Genomic DNA, 18,829 nt, shown 5'->3' on the forward strand with positions numbered 1-18,829 from the left:
CCATATCTTTACGGCACTTTTCTGAATATTTGTATTGGTTGTTTAGTCTATCACGGGGATGTGATAACAGTGCCTCTGCAAAAGTGAGATGGTGAAGTTTTCGTCACGTTTGCACATCACACTACCTGCACCAAACACCATGAGACCGGGCGCGCGCAACCCACGTAATCGCATGAGTGGACTTAAAGCTGCGCACGCACTGCGTTTGACACATCGCTGAGTTCAAATGCAAAATCACTCCATTCGCGCACCGTGGCCGTTCTGTGACCGCGCGCGCGCGCGCGCACATACACAACTCACATGGCTGGACCATAATCCGACCCAGCAGGTCTGTTGTATCTTGGTGAGTGCTAGAATTAAAATGAAAAATAATCTGACCTGATACCAACTAAATATCAATAATATTTTTGGGGGTGAACTTATGTTAATGTTAGTAATCCTAATGTTTTATCCTTATTTTGGCTTCCATGAAGTCATGAACATGGTATTATGATGGTAGGCGATCATATGGTAGGCTACTTTGATCTGTACCATTTATAGGTAAGGCCTTATTTACGAACCACACCTCTTATTCACATTCCCTTGCATTGTAGCTAACATCCCTGTACATTATAGCCTAAATTGTCTATTTGGTATATTGTGTAGGCTATTTTTTAATATTTATTTTTATTCACTCATTTTACTTTTTTTTGTATCTTGTCGCTGCCATTCTGTCTGTGCACTAAAACTTCTTTCATCTAGACAAATTCCTTGTGTAAGTAGGCCTATAGGCTACTTGGCAATAAAGCTTATTCTGGTACTGAAATATAAACGCATCAAGAACTGAATGAGTAACGTACCAAGCTTTTAGATCATGCATTTCAGTATGGCCTGATTTTTTCTTTTCTTTTGCGCCGCTAGGGTGGTAGCCTATTTGTTTACGTGGTACTACAAAGTAGGCTACTTCAAATAATAGTATTCATGTCCAAAGCCCGTGGGGGTAGCCAATTGAATGGTATAGCTATAGGCTACCTTGCCAAAAACTATTGCAGTAACTTTCGGGGTACACTTAATTTTAAGGTGTCATTTGTTACAGTGTAAATTTAAGTGTATATTTAAGTAAGGGTTAGTTGCATGTAATTATGCATAATTTACTGTTGTTGTTGTTGTTATTATGGTAAGTAGCCACATGTAACATGGACACTGTACACCAACTTTCGTTATTTACTACCAAGTTAATATTTACAACTTAATTCGTACATTATTTACTGTGTTGTTGTTCGTTTTAAAATGAGGGTGAACCATCAAAACATTAGGCTACAAGTTATTTATTCTCCAGAAAGCACCACACCTTGTCAGCCGTGCATATTTTTAGCAATGACGATTTACAACGTGCAGCGTGATAGCCTCATGGACTCACGGCGGCTAAGCTCTGTATATCTGAACTATTCAGCTTTTACTACTGTGTTATTTGTCTTCTTTGTGTTGTCTGGCGCAACAGCGCCCGTGCTCGACAACGTGAGGAAGTCTTTGCTGGCGAACACTCATTAGCCTCTCATCATTGCGGTTTCCCTCCCTCTGGGAAACACCAAAGGCGGCAGGAGAGCCAAGACTATCTAAATGTGTTGGTAAAACATTGATGCATGCCTTTAGAGTGAGCAAAGCCCGAGAATATCAAATCACAGCCACACAACGAATTCATTAAGAGCGGTTTTAATAGGGATTCCTGACACAGAAAAGTTTAATCAATATATATTCTTAAAATAAATGTATAATATAGTGTTTTACAAATAACGGTTCAGTGGGCACAAACGTTAGCAAAGTAGCGCATAGTGGCAAACAGACGTACGCTAGCAAAAGGGTTCTTATGAGGATGCAAGGTAACCATAGCAACAGTGGGCTGCTCGTGGGCTTCTCTCAGGATCTGACTGAGATTTAACAAATAGTCTGTATATGTATAGCTACACTCCTGGGCAAAAAAAGGCAAAAATATTTAGTTGTGTTTTAATGGTCCCAAACATTTTAATCACAAATAACTGGCCAGGAAATTAGCAAGAATTGCACAAATAGGCCAACTATATAGCTTAGCCTTCCCCATTTTGCTGCCAGTTTTATATATATATATATATATATATATATATATATATATATATATATATATATATATATATATATATATATATATATATATATATATATACACATTCAAGAGTCAGTGTTGTTCCACTCAATGTAAATGGCTCAAACTGTTCATGAGTGAGTGAAAAATGTCAGTTCGTTTGAGTTTAAAATTAGTTCAAATAGCTTGACAGGGTTGAAATCTGGACTCTGACCCAAAACATGAGCCTAATGGACTTTTACTCAAGCCACTTCTTGGTTGTCTTTTAAATTTGCAGGAGCAGTCTTGTTGAAAAATAACATCTGATCATTCTTCTTTAGAGAACAATTTTTCACATTTTAAATGACTTTTCACAGTAGCAGCAGTTAAAAAGCCTCCCCACACAATGACAACTCTTCCTCCTTGCTTCACTGTGCTGTGTTACAGGCTATTGCTCACCAGATTTTCAAAGACACAGATCTGGAGTATTACTATGCAACTCATGTTTCATTGCGATTCATCACTCCACACACAACTAGGTATATTCTGCAAAAAACTTCATTCTGTCTTTGATGTTTTTCTGATGGTTTAATGTCTTAAATTTGCTAATTTCCTGATCGATAATTTGTGGTTAAGACAATTAAAGGCTTAGCCATTTTGGGATTGTCTTTTTTTTCTTTATTAATTAAAGCTTGAGCAAGATGAATAGCCTATTAACAGATCGATTTTTTTTAAACATTCCTAAAAATACCCCCCCCCCCCCAAAAAAAAAGACAATCACTGGTAACAAACACTGTATAGCTCTATATACCTATAACACGGCTATATCATAATTAAAATAAAGTTTTAAAATCCGCAGACTAAACTGCAGCATTATGAATGTAGGTCACTTTGAGCCGCCTCCTAACCTACTGTCCGCGTGACTCAATAAGTCTCAGCGACTGCAGTGAGGGCGCTTTCTTTCTCACAGTTGCTCCTTTAATCACATATTCCTAAAAATGACTTCACTTGGAGTGATCCGGTGGTCGAGTTAATCCCTTTCTCACGAGGCTCATTTTAAGGCTAACGTCCTTTGGTTCTGCGCGGGAAAGGGGTTTCGTATCATAACACCGCCATTTCAAGATGAAAACATATTTTTAATATAGCCTACTTTAAACGACTTTTAGTATAGTTTAATAGCTTCAGGAACGTCTTCAAACTTCAAATTTGATTCGAGCCAGTCTTCTCTGGCGTGTGCCTGGGCTTTACGATGGAAACGCTCGCGCTGGACCGTTCAATCCTCAAGCAAATATAATAAACGATATTCGAAACCTCTTCCATGCATCGATGCGGCACAGAGAGGCATGCTTGATGCTTCCCCGTTCGCTGCAGTCGCAGGGTCCCCGTGCGCCATGTGAGTTGTCCCGCACCTAGGACAGTGCTGCACGCACAGGAGCGTGATAAGGGTGTGTCGTCACCGAATGTGCTGTTGCGGATGCGGGCGGTCACAAGGCTGCTCCACGTGCGGGCCGCTGTTACGACTTCAGCTCTGAAGTGGAACAGTAAAGTGGGCGTCGACCCGGCACTCTATTTTCGTGGAAAGCGGGTTGTCTCGTTCATCCATTAACGTAAACATCTCAGCGGTCTGAGGGAAACCAAAGCCGTGTAGCCTAATTGGGTTGTCGATCTATTTAAACGTGGATTCATCCTACACGATAGTAGGCTGCAGGCTAGCTGCTGTATTAACGTTATAGACATGCTTTGACGATAAACACGTTTTGTATTAATTAATCTAGCCAATACTATTCTTATAGGCTTTAAATTATTTCCATCTAACTTTTTTTTTTCTGTGGTGGACTCTGGCACTGTTATGGGCCTAACTGAACTCACACTGGCCTTGACCTTGCATGTTTTGCATTCAGGATTATATTGATCATTCTTATCTTGATATAGCCTAGGCTGCTATATAGCTGCTATTCTTGGGATCTCTTATCCACTACTTAATTACCATGTGAGAAGTTACAAATTAACGTTGTCAAAAACACCTTGTTTTGAACAATTTTACAAACCTGTACACTTTACCCTATATATAATGAATCATAATCTTACTGTTTACACAATATTAAAGAGTCCTACTTGAATACATGTGAGGTTCAGCGTTACACTTGTAGTATTGTGAATGACAATAGCACAAACCTGGCAAAGAGTGCGGTCTAGTGGAGAAGAATGGTAATTACAGTTCTACTTTTACTTTTTTTCTAATTCTACTTTTTGTCCCCAAGATCTCAAACTCCCAGTTCACATTCCAAGTATTTTTATGGTACTGTAAATTATTCAGCTAGTTTATAATTCCCAGTTCACCCTCTCATCACTGGGCATCACAAGAACTCATCTTTGCTGGTTTGAATCTTACCTCACAGGTAGGTCTTTCAAGGTTGGGAAGTATCCAACCTAGCAAAGACAGATCTTCTTGTCTTCCTTGCCACTTCGTCTATACAGCACAATTTCACCAGCCAGCTATAGGTTCATCAACAATAATCTCATCAAGTTTGGTCAGAAACTTTGGGGTAACCTTTGATGACCAGCTCACCTTCAAATACCACAAACCTCTACCAATGATCCATAACACAGCAGCACGACTGGTCATCAATGAGGCAGAGAGAACCCACATCACACCTCCGTTTATCTGTCTTGATGGATGCTTGCATATATAACTGCCATGGGCTCTGCTCTCCTACAAGTCTACATCCCCTCCAGAAGCCTGAGGTCAGTAAATGACCGGCACCTCATGGTACCTTCAGTGAGAGAAACAAAATCACTTCCAGAACATTTTCGTTCACTGTTCCTTGCTGGTGGAGTAATCAATGACAATATTCAAGAAACAGCCGAAAACTCATCTCTTCCGTCAGCTAAATTTTTTCCCCCCTATTCTTTCACTTTCCTTAATCTCTCCCTGTTCTACTATTCTAAATTATGTCTGAAACTTTGTATTACCTACACCTATCATGTTTATTGCCTTTTTATGATAAATCGCTTGTTATATTCTCCTCTCATTCCCATAAGTCGCTTTGATAAAATCATCTGCTAAATTAATAAATGTTAATAATAATAAAAGAAAACAATCAAATATAAAATGGCCTGCCTTATAGCTGGTTTAAGATTGTCTCCTAAACTGTCAGAGTAAGTGAGTAAACACCAACCTTGCTTTTCATCCTGACCTGCTGAAAGTGCTCTAAGCTCCAAACCCATGTAAAACCAACAATAAATTCAAGATTTCTAAATTGACTGCCCAATCGAGAAGCAGTCTCTCCAAAAAAAGAATGCTTAAACCGCTCAATTTTAATAGTTTTACGTCAAAGTGTCAGTTCAGTTGCATAGACTGTCAATGGAGGGTCAGAAATCTCTCAGATTTTATCCAAAAAGCTTTCAAAAGCATATTTTGGTTTGGAACGACATGATTCATCAGTGACCTAACACTTTAACTGTCAACCACTGCCAATATTTTAAATATACATTCCAAGGTTCCACATTCAGAAATGTGCAGATGTGATGGCAAAATCTAAAAATAGATTTGAGTTGTTTTCTTTAATTTTTTCACCTTTCATTTTCTCTTTGTTTTTTAATTTATGTTGTATTGTGAAACATGTGATATGTTCTTCTGATGTAATATGGACGTTAACATTGGTTGATAATAAAGCGTAAAAAAGGTTCTACGTTCAGTTTAGACGCATTTGATTTGCTTCCCCTAGTGGCCGGTGATACGCGTGTTGAAACCACACCTCCATGAATGAACAACAACAATGAGGAACAACAACAATGAGGAAGTATTAGTAGCCCACAGGACGGTGCTGAATTATAGCAAAGATTTACCCGAATATTGCCTTTAGAATCATGCTGAAACTTAGATAATATCTAATTCGTCTTTTGATGTTGTAATGTGGAAATCTTTAACCTTTTAAACACCTTGTAAAAGGCATGTTTTACTTAATCTCTGCAGTGTTTATACTGTCAGCCCCTGTGTTTTCTGAATCAGGTAAGCAAGATAACTTGTACAGTTTTGCAGCACTAACCCTGAAGCACATGTTTTGATATTCTACTTCATTATATACTCTAACAATTATCATCATTGAAGACTTGCTTGCTTTCAATTTGCATGCTCTGCATGCTCACTTTTTTGTTTATAAAAACATGTATTCCTTGTTACATGTAGTTACTATATCAATAATGATAAATTATGCATAATTACATGCAACTAATCATAGTACATGTAGTGAATTAATATTACTCAGTAGCCTACTTAAATGTATAATTACACTGTAACAAGGAAACCCTAAAATACAGTGTAACCAGAATCTCTGATCTAAAATGTATCCTAACTCTACTCTCTCACAGGGTCACATTCGCTATGGGTCTTTGCTACATTTTTGACTGGAGACAAATCAGTCTCATTCCCAGAGTTCACTGCAGTCATTAAGCTGGATGATATTGTCATGGGTCACTATAACGCAGATGAGAGAAGTTTTGTCCCTGCGACAGCGCAAGAATCTGTTAATGTCACGGAGCAAATGACTATATCAACAGTCTTTAAAGACATTCACGAGGACATGAAAACCAAAGCATACTACTTAATTGATTACTTAAATTATACAAGAGGTAATTATTCTCTAATGGTCTTTTGTTATTCTCTTGAGAGTGCCCTGGAAAAAAAATATTTTAATTCAGATCTGTCCATTATGTACACAGAGTATTTATCAAAAGTTTGGAGTCAGTAGGATTTTTCCTTAAAAAAGAATGATCCTAACAGGCCTAGTTTTATTCATACTTGTATTAAACAGACTAAAAGTGGAAGTGGTCAATGTGGTAAAATAAATACTGTTCTTTTTAACTTTCTATTTTTTAAAGAATCCTGACAAACTGTATAACGGTTTCCACAAACGTATTAAGCAGTTCAACTGTTTTCAACATTGATAATGATTAGCAAATCATCATATTAGAATGATTTCTGAAGTATCATGTGACACTAAAGACTGGAGTAATGATGCTGACAATTCATCTTCGTATCACAGAAATAAATTACATAATAAAATAGAAAAAAACATATAATAATAATAATTAATAATTGTAATAATTTGTAATAAAAAGTCAATGCAGCCTTGGTGAGCATTAGAGACTTCTTTCAAAAACGTTAAAAAAAATCTTTCTCACCAAACTTTTGATTGGTAACCTTATTGTTCTAGTGCACAACAGCATCACTAATTATAGCGTGTTCTGTGAACTTTGTGTTAATGCCATAACAAGGGCTGCCAGAATTCAGAATTCCATCCTTTCTTATGTGCATCTGAGACTCTATTTCTTCCCAAGGCCTTCATGTGCAGCAGAGGCTGGTTGGATGTGAACTTGTCCATGATGAGCCCGGCCGAATGATGACGCTGGAGGCCTTTAACAGCGAGAGTGGCTTTGAACGACATTATAACGTTCATGGAGAACAAAACACTCACTGGAAATGGCCTGTCATAAAGAGTAGAGCACAGCTGGAGAATGATGCATGGCTGTATGCCCACTTTTACCGCCCTTTGTGCATTAGTCAGCTTAGGAAATATCTAAAAAAGGAGAAGAAGCGTGTGATGGCAAGAGGTAGCTGACAGTTAATATAACATCCACAAGTTCGCTCTTAATTTATTTGGATCAGAAAACATTAATGATATGTTTCCTGCTTAATGTGTTTCACTCTTTCCTTGACAGTAAAGCCCAGAGTGAGAATGATTAAACGCTTTTGTAGTGAGACGGGTGTAGTTCAGATGACCTGCCTGGCAACAGGTTTTTACCCACGTCACATTAATCTGACCCTACTTCAAGACGGCCAGCCAGTTCATGAGGAGAGGGTCACGGGAGGAGAACTGCTGCCCAATGCTGATGGAACGTACCAGATGAGGAAGAGTGTGGAACTCAGTTTTGAAGAGCAAAGAGAGAGGCACACATACACATGTACTGTGACTCACCTTGGCCTGGATAACAAACTTGACATCAGTATAGGTATTAAATTCATAGGGCAAACTTTGACACACACACACACACACACACACACACACACACACACACACACACACACACACACACACACACACACACACACACACACACACACACACACACACACACACACACACACACACACACACACACACACACACACACACACACACACACACACACACACACACACACACACACTGATTTGATTGATTGATTGATTGATTGATTGATTGATTGATTGATTGATTGATTGATTGATTGATTGATTGATTGATTGATTGATTGATTGATTGATTGATTGATTGATTGCAGAACCTGGTCCTGATCCTGTTATTGTGGTTCCCTCTGTGCTACTTTTGCTGTTGCTGCTTGTGTTTGGAGCTCTGGCTGCCTTTAAAATATGGAGGAAGACATATACACAGCCTGAGCAGGTTCAGAATTACTTACACTGCTTTATTAATGCATACAATTATATTTATAAGGCCTAACCTCTGCTGACCAGGCCTCATAATTGTATTTCTGTCTATATTGCAGGTCAGCTACATGCCTGCTTCAGGTTTGTGTTGTGACCAGCTAAACTTTTATTTCTTATTAAGTAAATTAAATATGTATGTTTTATTAATGTGTGATTTCTTTTCCCCTCTTCAGCAGCTGACCAGACCAAAGAACAAACACAGATGTAACGTCTGAAGAGGCACTACATTATTTGTTCACATTTACAGACTGGAGACATTTTGTATTTATAAAATGACTGACCTGAAAGGAAAAAAAATCCTTAAAAAAACAAAAAACAACAACAACAAAAAACCCTTCCATTAGCATTCTGAGGGGGGAAACACATTGATTATAAGAAAATAAGACTATTTTAAGAGAATATGTTTTAATTACATTTCTTTTTCTTACCAGTTTAAAGAGAAAATGTCAATCTTCTTATTACACCCAGATTTTGTCTTTTATAGTGTTGAATATTTCAGTATTTGTAAAATATTTGTAAGTTTTACAAAAGTAGCCTATCTGTGTGATTTATATTAATAATGACATATAGGTGTGCACCCAACAGTGTAGCCTATATTTGCATGACTGTTTGCCAGAATGCCTTGTCAGATAATCAGAACTCATCAGCATTTATTTATTCACTAATCCGGTAGTACTGTATATTTATGTTTTTTTTAAACTGTTCGAACTATTACTATTGAGGTGATAAACAAACATTTGTTATATTTTGTCTGTGAATTTTTTTTAATAAGCTCTCGGTTCTTTCACTGATATTTGCCGTGATGTTGCAATGCCTTTAAAAATGGGCATATAAATCTGCAGTGCCTCTGCATGATGTCATATAATGCAAACCTCTCAAACCCAACCCTCAAGCGCGCGCCACGAAGTGCTGTTCTGCACCCGTCCAATCAGATTCCAAACGCACCGCGCATGCGCTGCGTGCGCACATTCAAACTAAATCGAAAAGTGAGCCAAAGGAAGGTGATAGGTGAGTTCGGGTGGGGTCAGGACAATTTATATAACATGTAAAATTATAAGGAACGATTTGCTCGGTGCTAGCGATATGCTCCCTATATTATTTAAATATATGCAGCATGATTTAAAATGGCGCCATCGTCCCTCAATAGCAGACGAAGCGAACTGCTGAAAAGTATTGTCATTGTTTTGGCTGTAACGTTAGATCTAAAATGGTGGACACTGTCTGTGCCCAGATAATTGATCGTGCATGACTCTGGTGTTTCGTTGTAGATCAAAAAATTCCTAACTTAAGTAAGTCGCTAGCATGTGAACGGTGGCTGGACGATGTCCTACCCGAACCAGTAAACAATGCATGGAATGCATGTATAGGTACCAATGCACATTCAAGAGATAGTGAAGAAGGATAGCTTGTCCTAGCCATATTTATTTTTAGAAATATGACCAGTCCTGGACTCCTGCATATCAAGCAGAACTCCATTGTATACCTGTGTTTAAATTTTGCTTTGCAACTTATTTATCAACTTATCCAATTTTAGACTTCTTACCTTGCTGAGAAAAATACATGGTCAAATTCTGCAATAAACTCCGTTATTTTGTTATTCTCCACTAGAATGGCTATAGAAATGGGGCCTCAAAGAAACATATCCAGCCTGTCACAAATCCCCCTCATCTGTAGAGGTGGGTGTTGGTAAAATATCTCCAACTGGAGCAAGTCGCAATGACTATGCGATCCAATGTGTTCATGAGTGAAGGACACAGACTGGACACAAGCCTCAGCAAAAAACCAGCAGGAGCCCATGAATCCCTGGCTGGCCTGAAAAAGGAAAGCCTCAACATCGCCACCAACGTGTTGAGCACAATCCACAACAGTGTTAATCAAAAGCATCACTTACACAGCCAAGCACAGATCAGCCAACAGAGCGTGTTGAGCTGCCCTGACCAATCTCCAGGAGGGAACCTCGGCCAGGAGGAGAACTGGGAGAAGCCGGAGGCCTTGACACTCCCGTCAACCAAGCAGATGGGGGCTGAAGGTTCCCCGGTCAAAAGCAAATCACTGTTTTGTCTGGCCAAACACAACCACGTGGGGAAGATGGATCCTATGGTGTCAAATGGCAGTAATCAGCGGAGAGATGGAGGGCAAGTGGGGGCGGTCGTGGGGATCCCCTCGCCAGAGAACAGTCCCGATGGGAAGCGTCGGAAAGGCTCAGGCCTTGTGGACACGCAGACCAGCTGCATCCGACAGATCCTGCTGCTGCAACTGGAATTGATTGAACAGCAGCAGAAGCAACTACACAACAAGAACAAAGAGATTGATGACCTCAAAGCTGAAAAAGAGATGGTACGCTAATAATATTGCCCTTTTTTTCTTCTCCTTCTATGAAATATAAGTTTAAAAGATGGGCATATTTAAATGTTAATCTAGACGTGCTCATAGTTCCCACTTTTCTTATTTTGTTACACTTGTTCACCTGAACCCAATGCTTAATACACAGCCTAACACGGGTGTATGTTTGTAGCTAATGGTACGAATCGAACGCATGGAGCGGCGGCTGCAGATGGTGAAAAAAGATGGATCCCATTCTTCTCAGACTCCTCGCCGTAGGGAACCTGAGGCCGAGACCGCCGCCTCAGATTATGTCCAGCATTCTGAGGAGCAGATCCAAACCCCAAAGCAAATGCACTTTGGAAGAGGAGGAAAAAGCCTGAAAAGGTATGAACATCAATTAGATTTTTTTGAAATATTTTAATAAGTTCCAAACCTGTATGACTTTCTTTCTTCTGCAGAACACAAAAGAAGATATTTTGAGGAATATTGGAAACCAAACAGTTTTGGTTACCATTGACTTCAATTGTATGGACAAAAAAACACTGAGATATTTCTCAAAATATCTTATTTTACTTGAGGGTGAGTAAATGATGACAGAATTTTCATTTTTGGGTGAACTATTCCTTTAACATTTCTTCAAACCAATGTGCTGTAACTAATGAAGTTCTTAGCATTTAATTGATAAAACTAAATACATTCTAATATTTCCCCTCTTGAAGGAGGTTTCTTTTCCAAGACTCTCGGATGGGTAGGTCACAACGTGGGCAGCCCAGGTCACCACCACCACAGGTCCTAGATCTGAAGGAGGAACCCCAGGAAGAGATGGGAATTGAATGGTCTCATTCAGAGGAAATGCCCTACCTGGCTACCACAGAGATGTACCTTTGCTGCTGGCATCAGCCGCCACCATCGCCGTGGCGAGAATCCTCACCTGTACATGAAGACACAGTTGCAGGTGGGGAGAAATTGATGTACCGTAAAACGTAAAATAATAGCCCGGGCTTCTATTTACCCAAATCGCCGAACTGCACCGGCTTGTATTTGAAACAGGCGTCTATAAGAGACAGGCCTTTAATTTACTGTTGAGATGTTCAAGCATGACAGCGGGAGATTACAACATTATATTACGTTTTATTTATAATTAATTTGAATGTGTTTAAAAAATCATTTAATGTAAGAAATGTCTTTGATTATTGGCAGCACAAAAAACGAAACGATGTGACCGCAATGGGCAGAACAATATAAGTTAACGTTACCGCTAAAATCCATCGAGCATATGAACTTGTTGCCCGAAACACATCAACAAGAAAGAGTGAAGGCTACCCTGTAAAACAACTGCAATCATGTGATAGAAAATGACTCTATTCATCACTATCATCATACCCGCGATCCTCAATTACAAGTTCATTGGCGAATTCCTCCTCCTCGTCGCTCTTCTCGCCCTCACTCTCTCTGCCTGCCTTGCTTGCACTAACAGCTCCCGCCCAGATGCGCACGGCTCTCCCTCTTTGAAACAATGGATCTCCTCGCTTCCATCAGAAGCTACTGTCAGGCCACAGCCACATACCTAAGATAACATCCCGAAGTTAATGAAATATATTATCTCCTCTTTCTCCCTCGCACACACAAACACACATGCGCACGTGTGCGCGCAAGCATACCTTGAAGGACTTTTTCAGCCGCTCCGTATCCAGCTTTTCCCACGCTTGAAATTTGACAACTGTCAGCTTAAATGTCAAATCATACTTTTTTCTATGTGTCTCCATGGTGGTATTGAGAGAATTAAGAAAAGCTAAAGACTGAAAGTTCGTTAACCTCTTTGTTATGTTTTTCATAGTGAGGAGTCGTTCATTAACGGTTGCGTCTGTCACGTGAAATCTAATCAAAACATAGAACAGACGATCTGACGGGTTTTAGAAGATCAAATACAACCCGATACTAAAAAACAGACCCGGCCTCTATTTGAGACCGGCCTTTATTTACCCAAACCTGTCGTCACACCAGGCGTTTAAAAGAGACAGGCGTCTATTTGGGACTCGGCTATTATTTGAAGTTTTACGGTAATCTCTGTTATTGACTTTAATTATATATTGAATATAAAGTATATTAAAAATGCTCAAATTAACCATTATTATCTGTATGTAGTTCCATCTTGGCGGGAGAGTATCTTGGAGCCTTTGGGGGAGAAAGAGGCATCAGACATCCCTGAGGTTAGTAAGAACTGTGAGCACCTCAAGATGCAATGCTTCATTCAGTGATGCATAGGACTGCAAAAAAAAATTAAGATTCCTGATTAAAATTACGATTGGAATTTAAACTGTTTCATGTTTGTTCCAGGTTTACTGTACTTGTTTGTAGGGCTGCATAATTTGGCCAGAACATTTTTATTATATATCAATAACTATAAAATAATAAAATGTAGTATTATCATCACTTCTACTCCTTAAAAATAAAATAATAGTAATTATATATTAAAAGAATACAAAATAAGTAATACTATTGCAATAATGCCATTTCAAGTATTTAAGAAAAGTAATATATTTATTTTACAGAACAACTGTGTACTTGCATGTATGGCTGTCCCAGTTTCTTCATATTCAAACGTTAAACCCTTAAGCGTTTACTGTGCTCCGGAAAGTATTCACAGCTCTTCACTTTTTCCACATTTTGTTATGTTACAGCCTTACTCCAAAATTGATTAAATTCATTATTTTCCTCAAAATTCTACGAACAATACCCCATAATGAAAATGTGAAAGAAGTTTTTTTGAAATCTTAGCAAATTTATTAAAATTAACAAACTAAAAAAAATCACATGCATATAAGTATTCACAGCCTTTGCCATGACACTCAAAATTGAGCTCAGGTGTATCCTGTTTCCACTGATCGTCCTTGAAATGTTTCTACAACTTGATTGGGCTCCACCTGTGGTAAATTCAGTTGATTGGACATTATTTTAAAAAGCACACACCTGTCTATATAAGGTCTTACAGTTAACATGGCATGTCGGAGCACAAACCAAGCCATGAAGTCCAAGGAATTGTCTGTAGACCTCCGAGACAGGAATGTGTCAAGGCACAGATCTGTGGAAGGGTACAGAAAACGTTCTGCTGCATTGAAGGTCCCAATGAGTACAGTGGCCTCCATCATCCGTAAATGGAAGAAGTTTGGAACCACCAGGGCTCTTCCTAGAGCTGGCTGCCCAGCCAAACTGAGCGATTGGGGGAGAAGGGCCTTAGTCATGGAGGTGACCAAGAACCCGATGGTCACTCTGACAGAGCTCCAGCGCTTCTCTGTGGAGAGAGGAGAACCTTCCAGAAGAACAACCATCTCTGCAGCACTCCACCAATCAGGCCTGTATGGTAGAGTGGCCCGACAGAAGCCACTCAGTAAAAGGCACATGACAACCTGCCTGGAGTTTGCCAAAAGGCACCTTAAGGACTCTTGGACCATAAAAAACAAAATTCTCTGGTCTGATGAAACTAGTGTTAATTTTATCACCTATTTTTAATGTGCCAAATGTCCTTGTTAGTTTTAGTCATATTTAGTCATTCACATATCTTTTTTTGTTAGTCAAGTTTTAGTCGACTAAAAGTCTCTTCGTTTTAGGCAAAAGAAAACTCAATATATTGTGTGGCAAAATAAGTTAAAATATATATAACCTGCATAATGTATGTGCCACAACACCATAGCTAACTGGTTGATTTACAGCGTGCCTAAAATCAGCATTGGCTTATGAGACGATGGGAACAAATATTGATTTCGATCTTGATTCAGTATCGGTTCATATGTATATAGCCTACTGTACATAAGGAAAAATAAGTTTGTCTTTTAGCACTTTTTTTTTACTTTTCTGGGGTTAAATTATATTTGCTTGTATTCTTTACTATTCACTATTATTAACATTTTAAAATTTTACAAATAAGTAAGCAGTTATGATCTGCAATACTTTTTTGAGCAACTAGACTACATGTATATTTATTAAAGAGACATACAGGCACCAGTGGGTAATGGCATTACAAGTGAAAATTTAAATTTTTCCAGCCACAAAATGACTTTGATTCTCCTCTTTGCATTGGAATTCTCTATTTTAACCTTAATTACTACACTAAGGCCCGGTTTCACAGACAGGGCTTAGACTAAGCCAGGATTAGGCCTTAGTTCAATTAGGACATTTAAGTAACTTTTATAAATGTGCCCAAGAAAAAAACATTACTGGTGTGCATCTTGAGACAAAACAATGCCACTGACATATTTTAAGATTTGTCAGTGCAAGATTCTTTCGGTTAAAATAGCTCAAACATGCATTTTAGTCTAGGATTAGCTTAAGCATTGTCTGTGAAACCGGGGGTAATTGTAATATAAATAGTACAAATATTAGAAGAAAAATGTTTTAAGTGGTCATTAATGGACCATACTTATTGCACAAATAGTATTTAGTACCAAAAGATCTCCTCAAAATATTCAATAAATATTATTTAACTAAAATATAGGCTATTTATTTTTAAAATAGTTAAGGTGTATGGTCACATTTGACCACCAATGAGTATGTGTGACTAATTAGTAAGAGGGCTAAATACAAGAAAAACATTAACATTAATGTTAACAATGTTGCATCTCTACCACTCTCCATAATAAAATGATACCGTAAATGTGGCTGACGTAATAATCAATGCACACTATGCTGTACTGTTTACCAAAAATTGCTGCAAACACCTGTAGAGTGAAGCCATTCAAATGTATTGACACAGCGCTAGAAGTATTGAGCGCTCCGGGAACCACGTGACCGCGCGCGCCGCCGCGAGATGACAGGCTGCTGAGACCACATGAGCAACAGCGCGAACCCATTCGGAATATTTTGAACAGCTGAATATTCTATCTCATGATGAAAAAGTAGAGACGATTGTAGACGAAAATTAAGAGAGATTTTATCTTAGTTTTTATTTTATGCAAAACATTTTAGTCTCGTCCTTTTTCGTCAACAATAATGCATGTTAATTTAGTCTTAGTCAGCGTTTTGGACATTGGTGCAGTCTCGTCATCGTCTCGTCTTCGTCATGGAAAAAAAGGTCGTTGACGAACATATTTAGTCTCGTCTCGTCTGACGAAATTAACACTAGATGAAACAAAGATTGAACTCTTTGGCCTGAATGGCAAGCGTCATGTCTGGAGGAAACCAGGCACCGCTCATCACCTGGCCAATACCATCCCTACAGTGAAGCATGGTGGTGGCAGCATCATGCTGTGGGGATGTTTTTCAGCTGCAGGAACTGGGAGACTAGTCAGGATCAAGGGAAAGATGAATGCAGCAATGTACAGAGACAACCTTGACGAAAACCTGCTCTAGAGCGCACTGGACCTCAGACTGGGGCGAAGGTTCATCTTCAAACAGGACAAGTCCCTAAGCACACAGCCAAGATAACAAAGGAGTGGCTACGAGACAACTCTGTGAATGTCCCTGAGTGGCCCAGCCAGAGCTCAGACTTGAACCTGATTGAACATATTTGGAGAGATCTGAAAATGGCTGTGCACCGACGCTCCCCATCCAACCTGATGGAGCTTGAGAGGTCCTGCAAAGAAGAATGGGAGAAACTGCCCACAAATAGGTGTGCCAAGCTTGTAGCATCACACTCTAAAAGACTGGAGCTGTTGTTGATAACAGCTGGATTATAAGCGCTTATTACAAGTTTGAGAAGATGGTTTGTGGCATTGTGTTCCCAAATGCACATTATGAGCAACCCAAGAGCTCCGAGCAGATGAAAATGGAATTTGTGTGGAGCTGCATGTACTGTAAACCCAATCCGCTGTGAGATGCTGAAAACAGCAGAACATGAACTGCTTGTGCTGCACATAATATATTTAATTACATTATAGCCTTTGCGAATTGATAATAGCATTAAGCCACATTGTGATTTTCGGTTCTTTCTTTTTCGGTTATTTCAATTAATCATTCAGCCCTAGTAATGCATCTAAATACTGATACTTTCTTCTGTGCAGTGTCTGGATGATAATGTCTTTCTGAAGAGACATTCAAAGCTCGAACTAGACGAGAAGAGGAGGAAGAGGTGTGCTTCTTTTGTATTTATGTGTAGTGCCAGTAGATGAGTGCATTGTGAATCTATTTATCCTTTAATCTCATTTCTCTTTTTCAGGTGGGATATCCAGCGTATTCGGGAGCAGAGGATGTTTCAACGCCTACAGCAGAGGATGAACAGGAGGAAGGTCATTCAGGAAAGCGAACCAGAGATGCTCTCCTTCTATCCAGACCTTGAAGATGGTATGTCAGCAGATGGATCCCCCCCCCCCCCCCCCCCCCAATGTGCCTTGAAAGTTTTTGGTCCACTCTTTTAACGTGCTTATTTCTGTGTATTTCCCAAGTGGAGTATATTATGGTGACACCCTTTTTGCCAGTGGTGGCTTTTGGAAGACCTCTTCCCAACCTGAAACAGCAGTAAGTAAAATTTTCACACTAATGATGTGTATTTTAACATGTGGATGGATTTAATTGCAATTTATACAAGTTATTCTATCACTGTATTTCAACAGAAACTTTGTCTTGCCCTGGGTGGATGAGCGTAGTCGATGTCGAGCAGAGGTGACCAAGAAACGGACGCCTCATCGGACATGTCGTAAATGAAACCATCACAAGAAAGCAGCTTCATTTGTACCATCCTGTGCGCTGAAGCAAAATCTTGTCCTTGTGTTCTTATCTCTCATACTCGCCTAGATTGCACTTTGGATCTTCTGAAGCAGATTGAAGGGTGATTTGTTTTTGGATCTCCCTTAAGTCCCCTGCTTGGTATCCATGAGAAAATGTGTTTTGCTATGTAATGTTTGAGAAACAAGCTCTCCCAACCACACACCATGATCATAATGCTGAATGTAACACTTCAGTGTTCACGACCAAAGCTTACCCTAACACATCTTCTGTTAAATATCAAAACTGACTGTACATGCTGCATTTTTGCTGATTATATGCGAGTTCTGTCACATAAAGGAAAAAAAGAGGGACTAATTGTGAAAACCGGTTACTATTTGTTGTAATATAAGGCTTTGTTCATAGAAAATGTGTAAGATACTTGTAGCTAAAGAAATTATTTCAAATATTAAAATAAGTCATATTATGGATGTGCCTTGTTTTTTGTTTTTAATGATTAATTGTTCTGAATGCTAAATTAACGAATTCTAATTTACCTTTATGTTTTGCTTGAACAAAGTGCATAGGAATGGGATGCAATTGTGAGCCACTGGAATGAAATCAGATGGGTTTTTTAGAGACATGCTTGTAGTTTAAGAACATCCACTGAATTTCTTTTTCAAACGATTGCTGTTCTTTTGGCAATAAATTAAGTAGAAGAAAATATGATATTTTTTCATAAATTGAATATGCTCAGCTGCAGTGTCTTGGTAAAAAATGCAAAACTATTTGATGCAAACAAATTGCATCACTGCAGGAGTCATCAGTTTTAAAAGCATTAACCTATACTCTGTGTGTGAGAAATCGAAATAAGAGGTAAGTATTTCAGAGTCAAGTTTTGTAATTGTAAACAAAAAATTAAACATGGTACTGCCATTACACATATAATATATTACAGTACTAAATGGTAACTATATTCGTGTACTGTGATGCTCCAATGAACTTCAAAGAGCACAATGGGAACCTTTACAAAATAGTATGTTTTTGTACTTTCCTCAAAAAAGCAGGCTACGATGGTACTTAAAATGTACTTGCTGTACTATTATGTCCACAGTCCAAACCAGTTCGTTTTTTTTATTTACCTTGGAAAAGGTACTGAATTATCAATTTTTTGTGTACCTTGATACTTAAATGTAACTTACTCAAAATAAATGGTATTTTACTATTATCATGTACTTACCTAAAAAATGCGGAATTAATTCATAAATATTTCACAATGAAGGGAAAACAGTGATGTAACATGG

General features: G+C 38.7%; 2 protein-coding genes across 4 annotated transcripts; both read left to right on the top strand.

Annotated features, from left to right (window-relative positions):
• Positions 1–2,556: 2,556 nt before the first annotated feature.
• Positions 2,557–9,301, top strand: LOC307129490 (major histocompatibility complex class I-related gene protein). 3 transcript variants are annotated; one of them, XM_079821947.1, is made up of 8 exons: positions 2,557–2,616; positions 6,054–6,089; positions 6,449–6,709; positions 7,418–7,690; positions 7,799–8,089; positions 8,402–8,520; positions 8,624–8,645; positions 8,738–9,301. In XM_079821947.1, exons 1-8 carry the CDS (start codon positions 2,571–2,573, stop codon positions 8,770–8,772), a joined length of 1,083 nt encoding a protein of 360 aa, XP_079678073.1. In that variant the 5' UTR covers positions 2,557–2,570; the 3' UTR covers positions 8,773–9,301. The 3 variants fall into 3 exon arrangements, with proteins under 3 accessions (XP_079678073.1, XP_079678074.1, XP_079678072.1); XM_079821948.1 differs by having other exon boundaries at positions 8,741–9,301; XM_079821946.1 differs by having other exon boundaries at positions 8,624–9,301.
• A 206-nt stretch (positions 9,302–9,507) lies between these two features.
• Positions 9,508–18,242, top strand: msl1a (MSL complex subunit 1a). Its single transcript, XM_079828264.1, has 9 exons — positions 9,508–9,572; positions 10,173–10,901; positions 11,080–11,273; positions 11,609–11,844; positions 13,035–13,099; positions 16,886–16,953; positions 17,041–17,165; positions 17,267–17,339; positions 17,435–18,242. The coding sequence occupies exons 2-9, from the start codon at positions 10,281–10,283 to the stop codon at positions 17,523–17,525; spliced, it is 1,473 nt and encodes a 490-aa protein (XP_079684390.1). The 5' UTR covers positions 9,508–9,572; positions 10,173–10,280; the 3' UTR covers positions 17,526–18,242.
• Positions 18,243–18,829: the final 587 nt, after the last annotated feature.

This window comes from Gobio gobio (genome assembly GCF_949357685.1).
Source record: "Gobio gobio genome assembly, chromosome: 1".
NCBI lineage: Eukaryota > Metazoa > Chordata > Actinopteri > Cypriniformes > Gobionidae > Gobio > Gobio gobio.

What these genes read in the sequence shown, in the direction of transcription:
- LOC307129490 (XM_079821946.1), top strand. Translation starts at nt 2,571, where the DNA reads ATGCAACTCATGTTTCATTGCGATTCATCACTCCACACACAACTAG. An exon ending in TTACTTAAATTATACAAGAG is followed by an intron (nt 6,710 to 7,417) that starts GTAATTATTCTC and finishes TTTCTTCCCAAG; the next exon opens with GCCTTCATGTGCAGCAGAGG. An exon ending in CATATACACAGCCTGAGCAG is followed by an intron (nt 8,521 to 8,623) that starts GTTCAGAATTAC and finishes TCTATATTGCAG; the next exon opens with GTCAGCTACATGCCTGCTTC.
- msl1a (XM_079828264.1), top strand. Translation starts at nt 10,281, where the DNA reads ATGACTATGCGATCCAATGTGTTCATGAGTGAAGGACACAGACTGGAC. An exon ending in TCAAAGCTGAAAAAGAGATG is followed by an intron (nt 10,902 to 11,079) that starts GTACGCTAATAA and finishes GTATGTTTGTAG; the next exon opens with CTAATGGTACGAATCGAACG. An exon ending in ACATGAAGACACAGTTGCAG is followed by an intron (nt 11,845 to 13,034) that starts GTGGGGAGAAAT and finishes ATCTGTATGTAG; the next exon opens with TTCCATCTTGGCGGGAGAGT.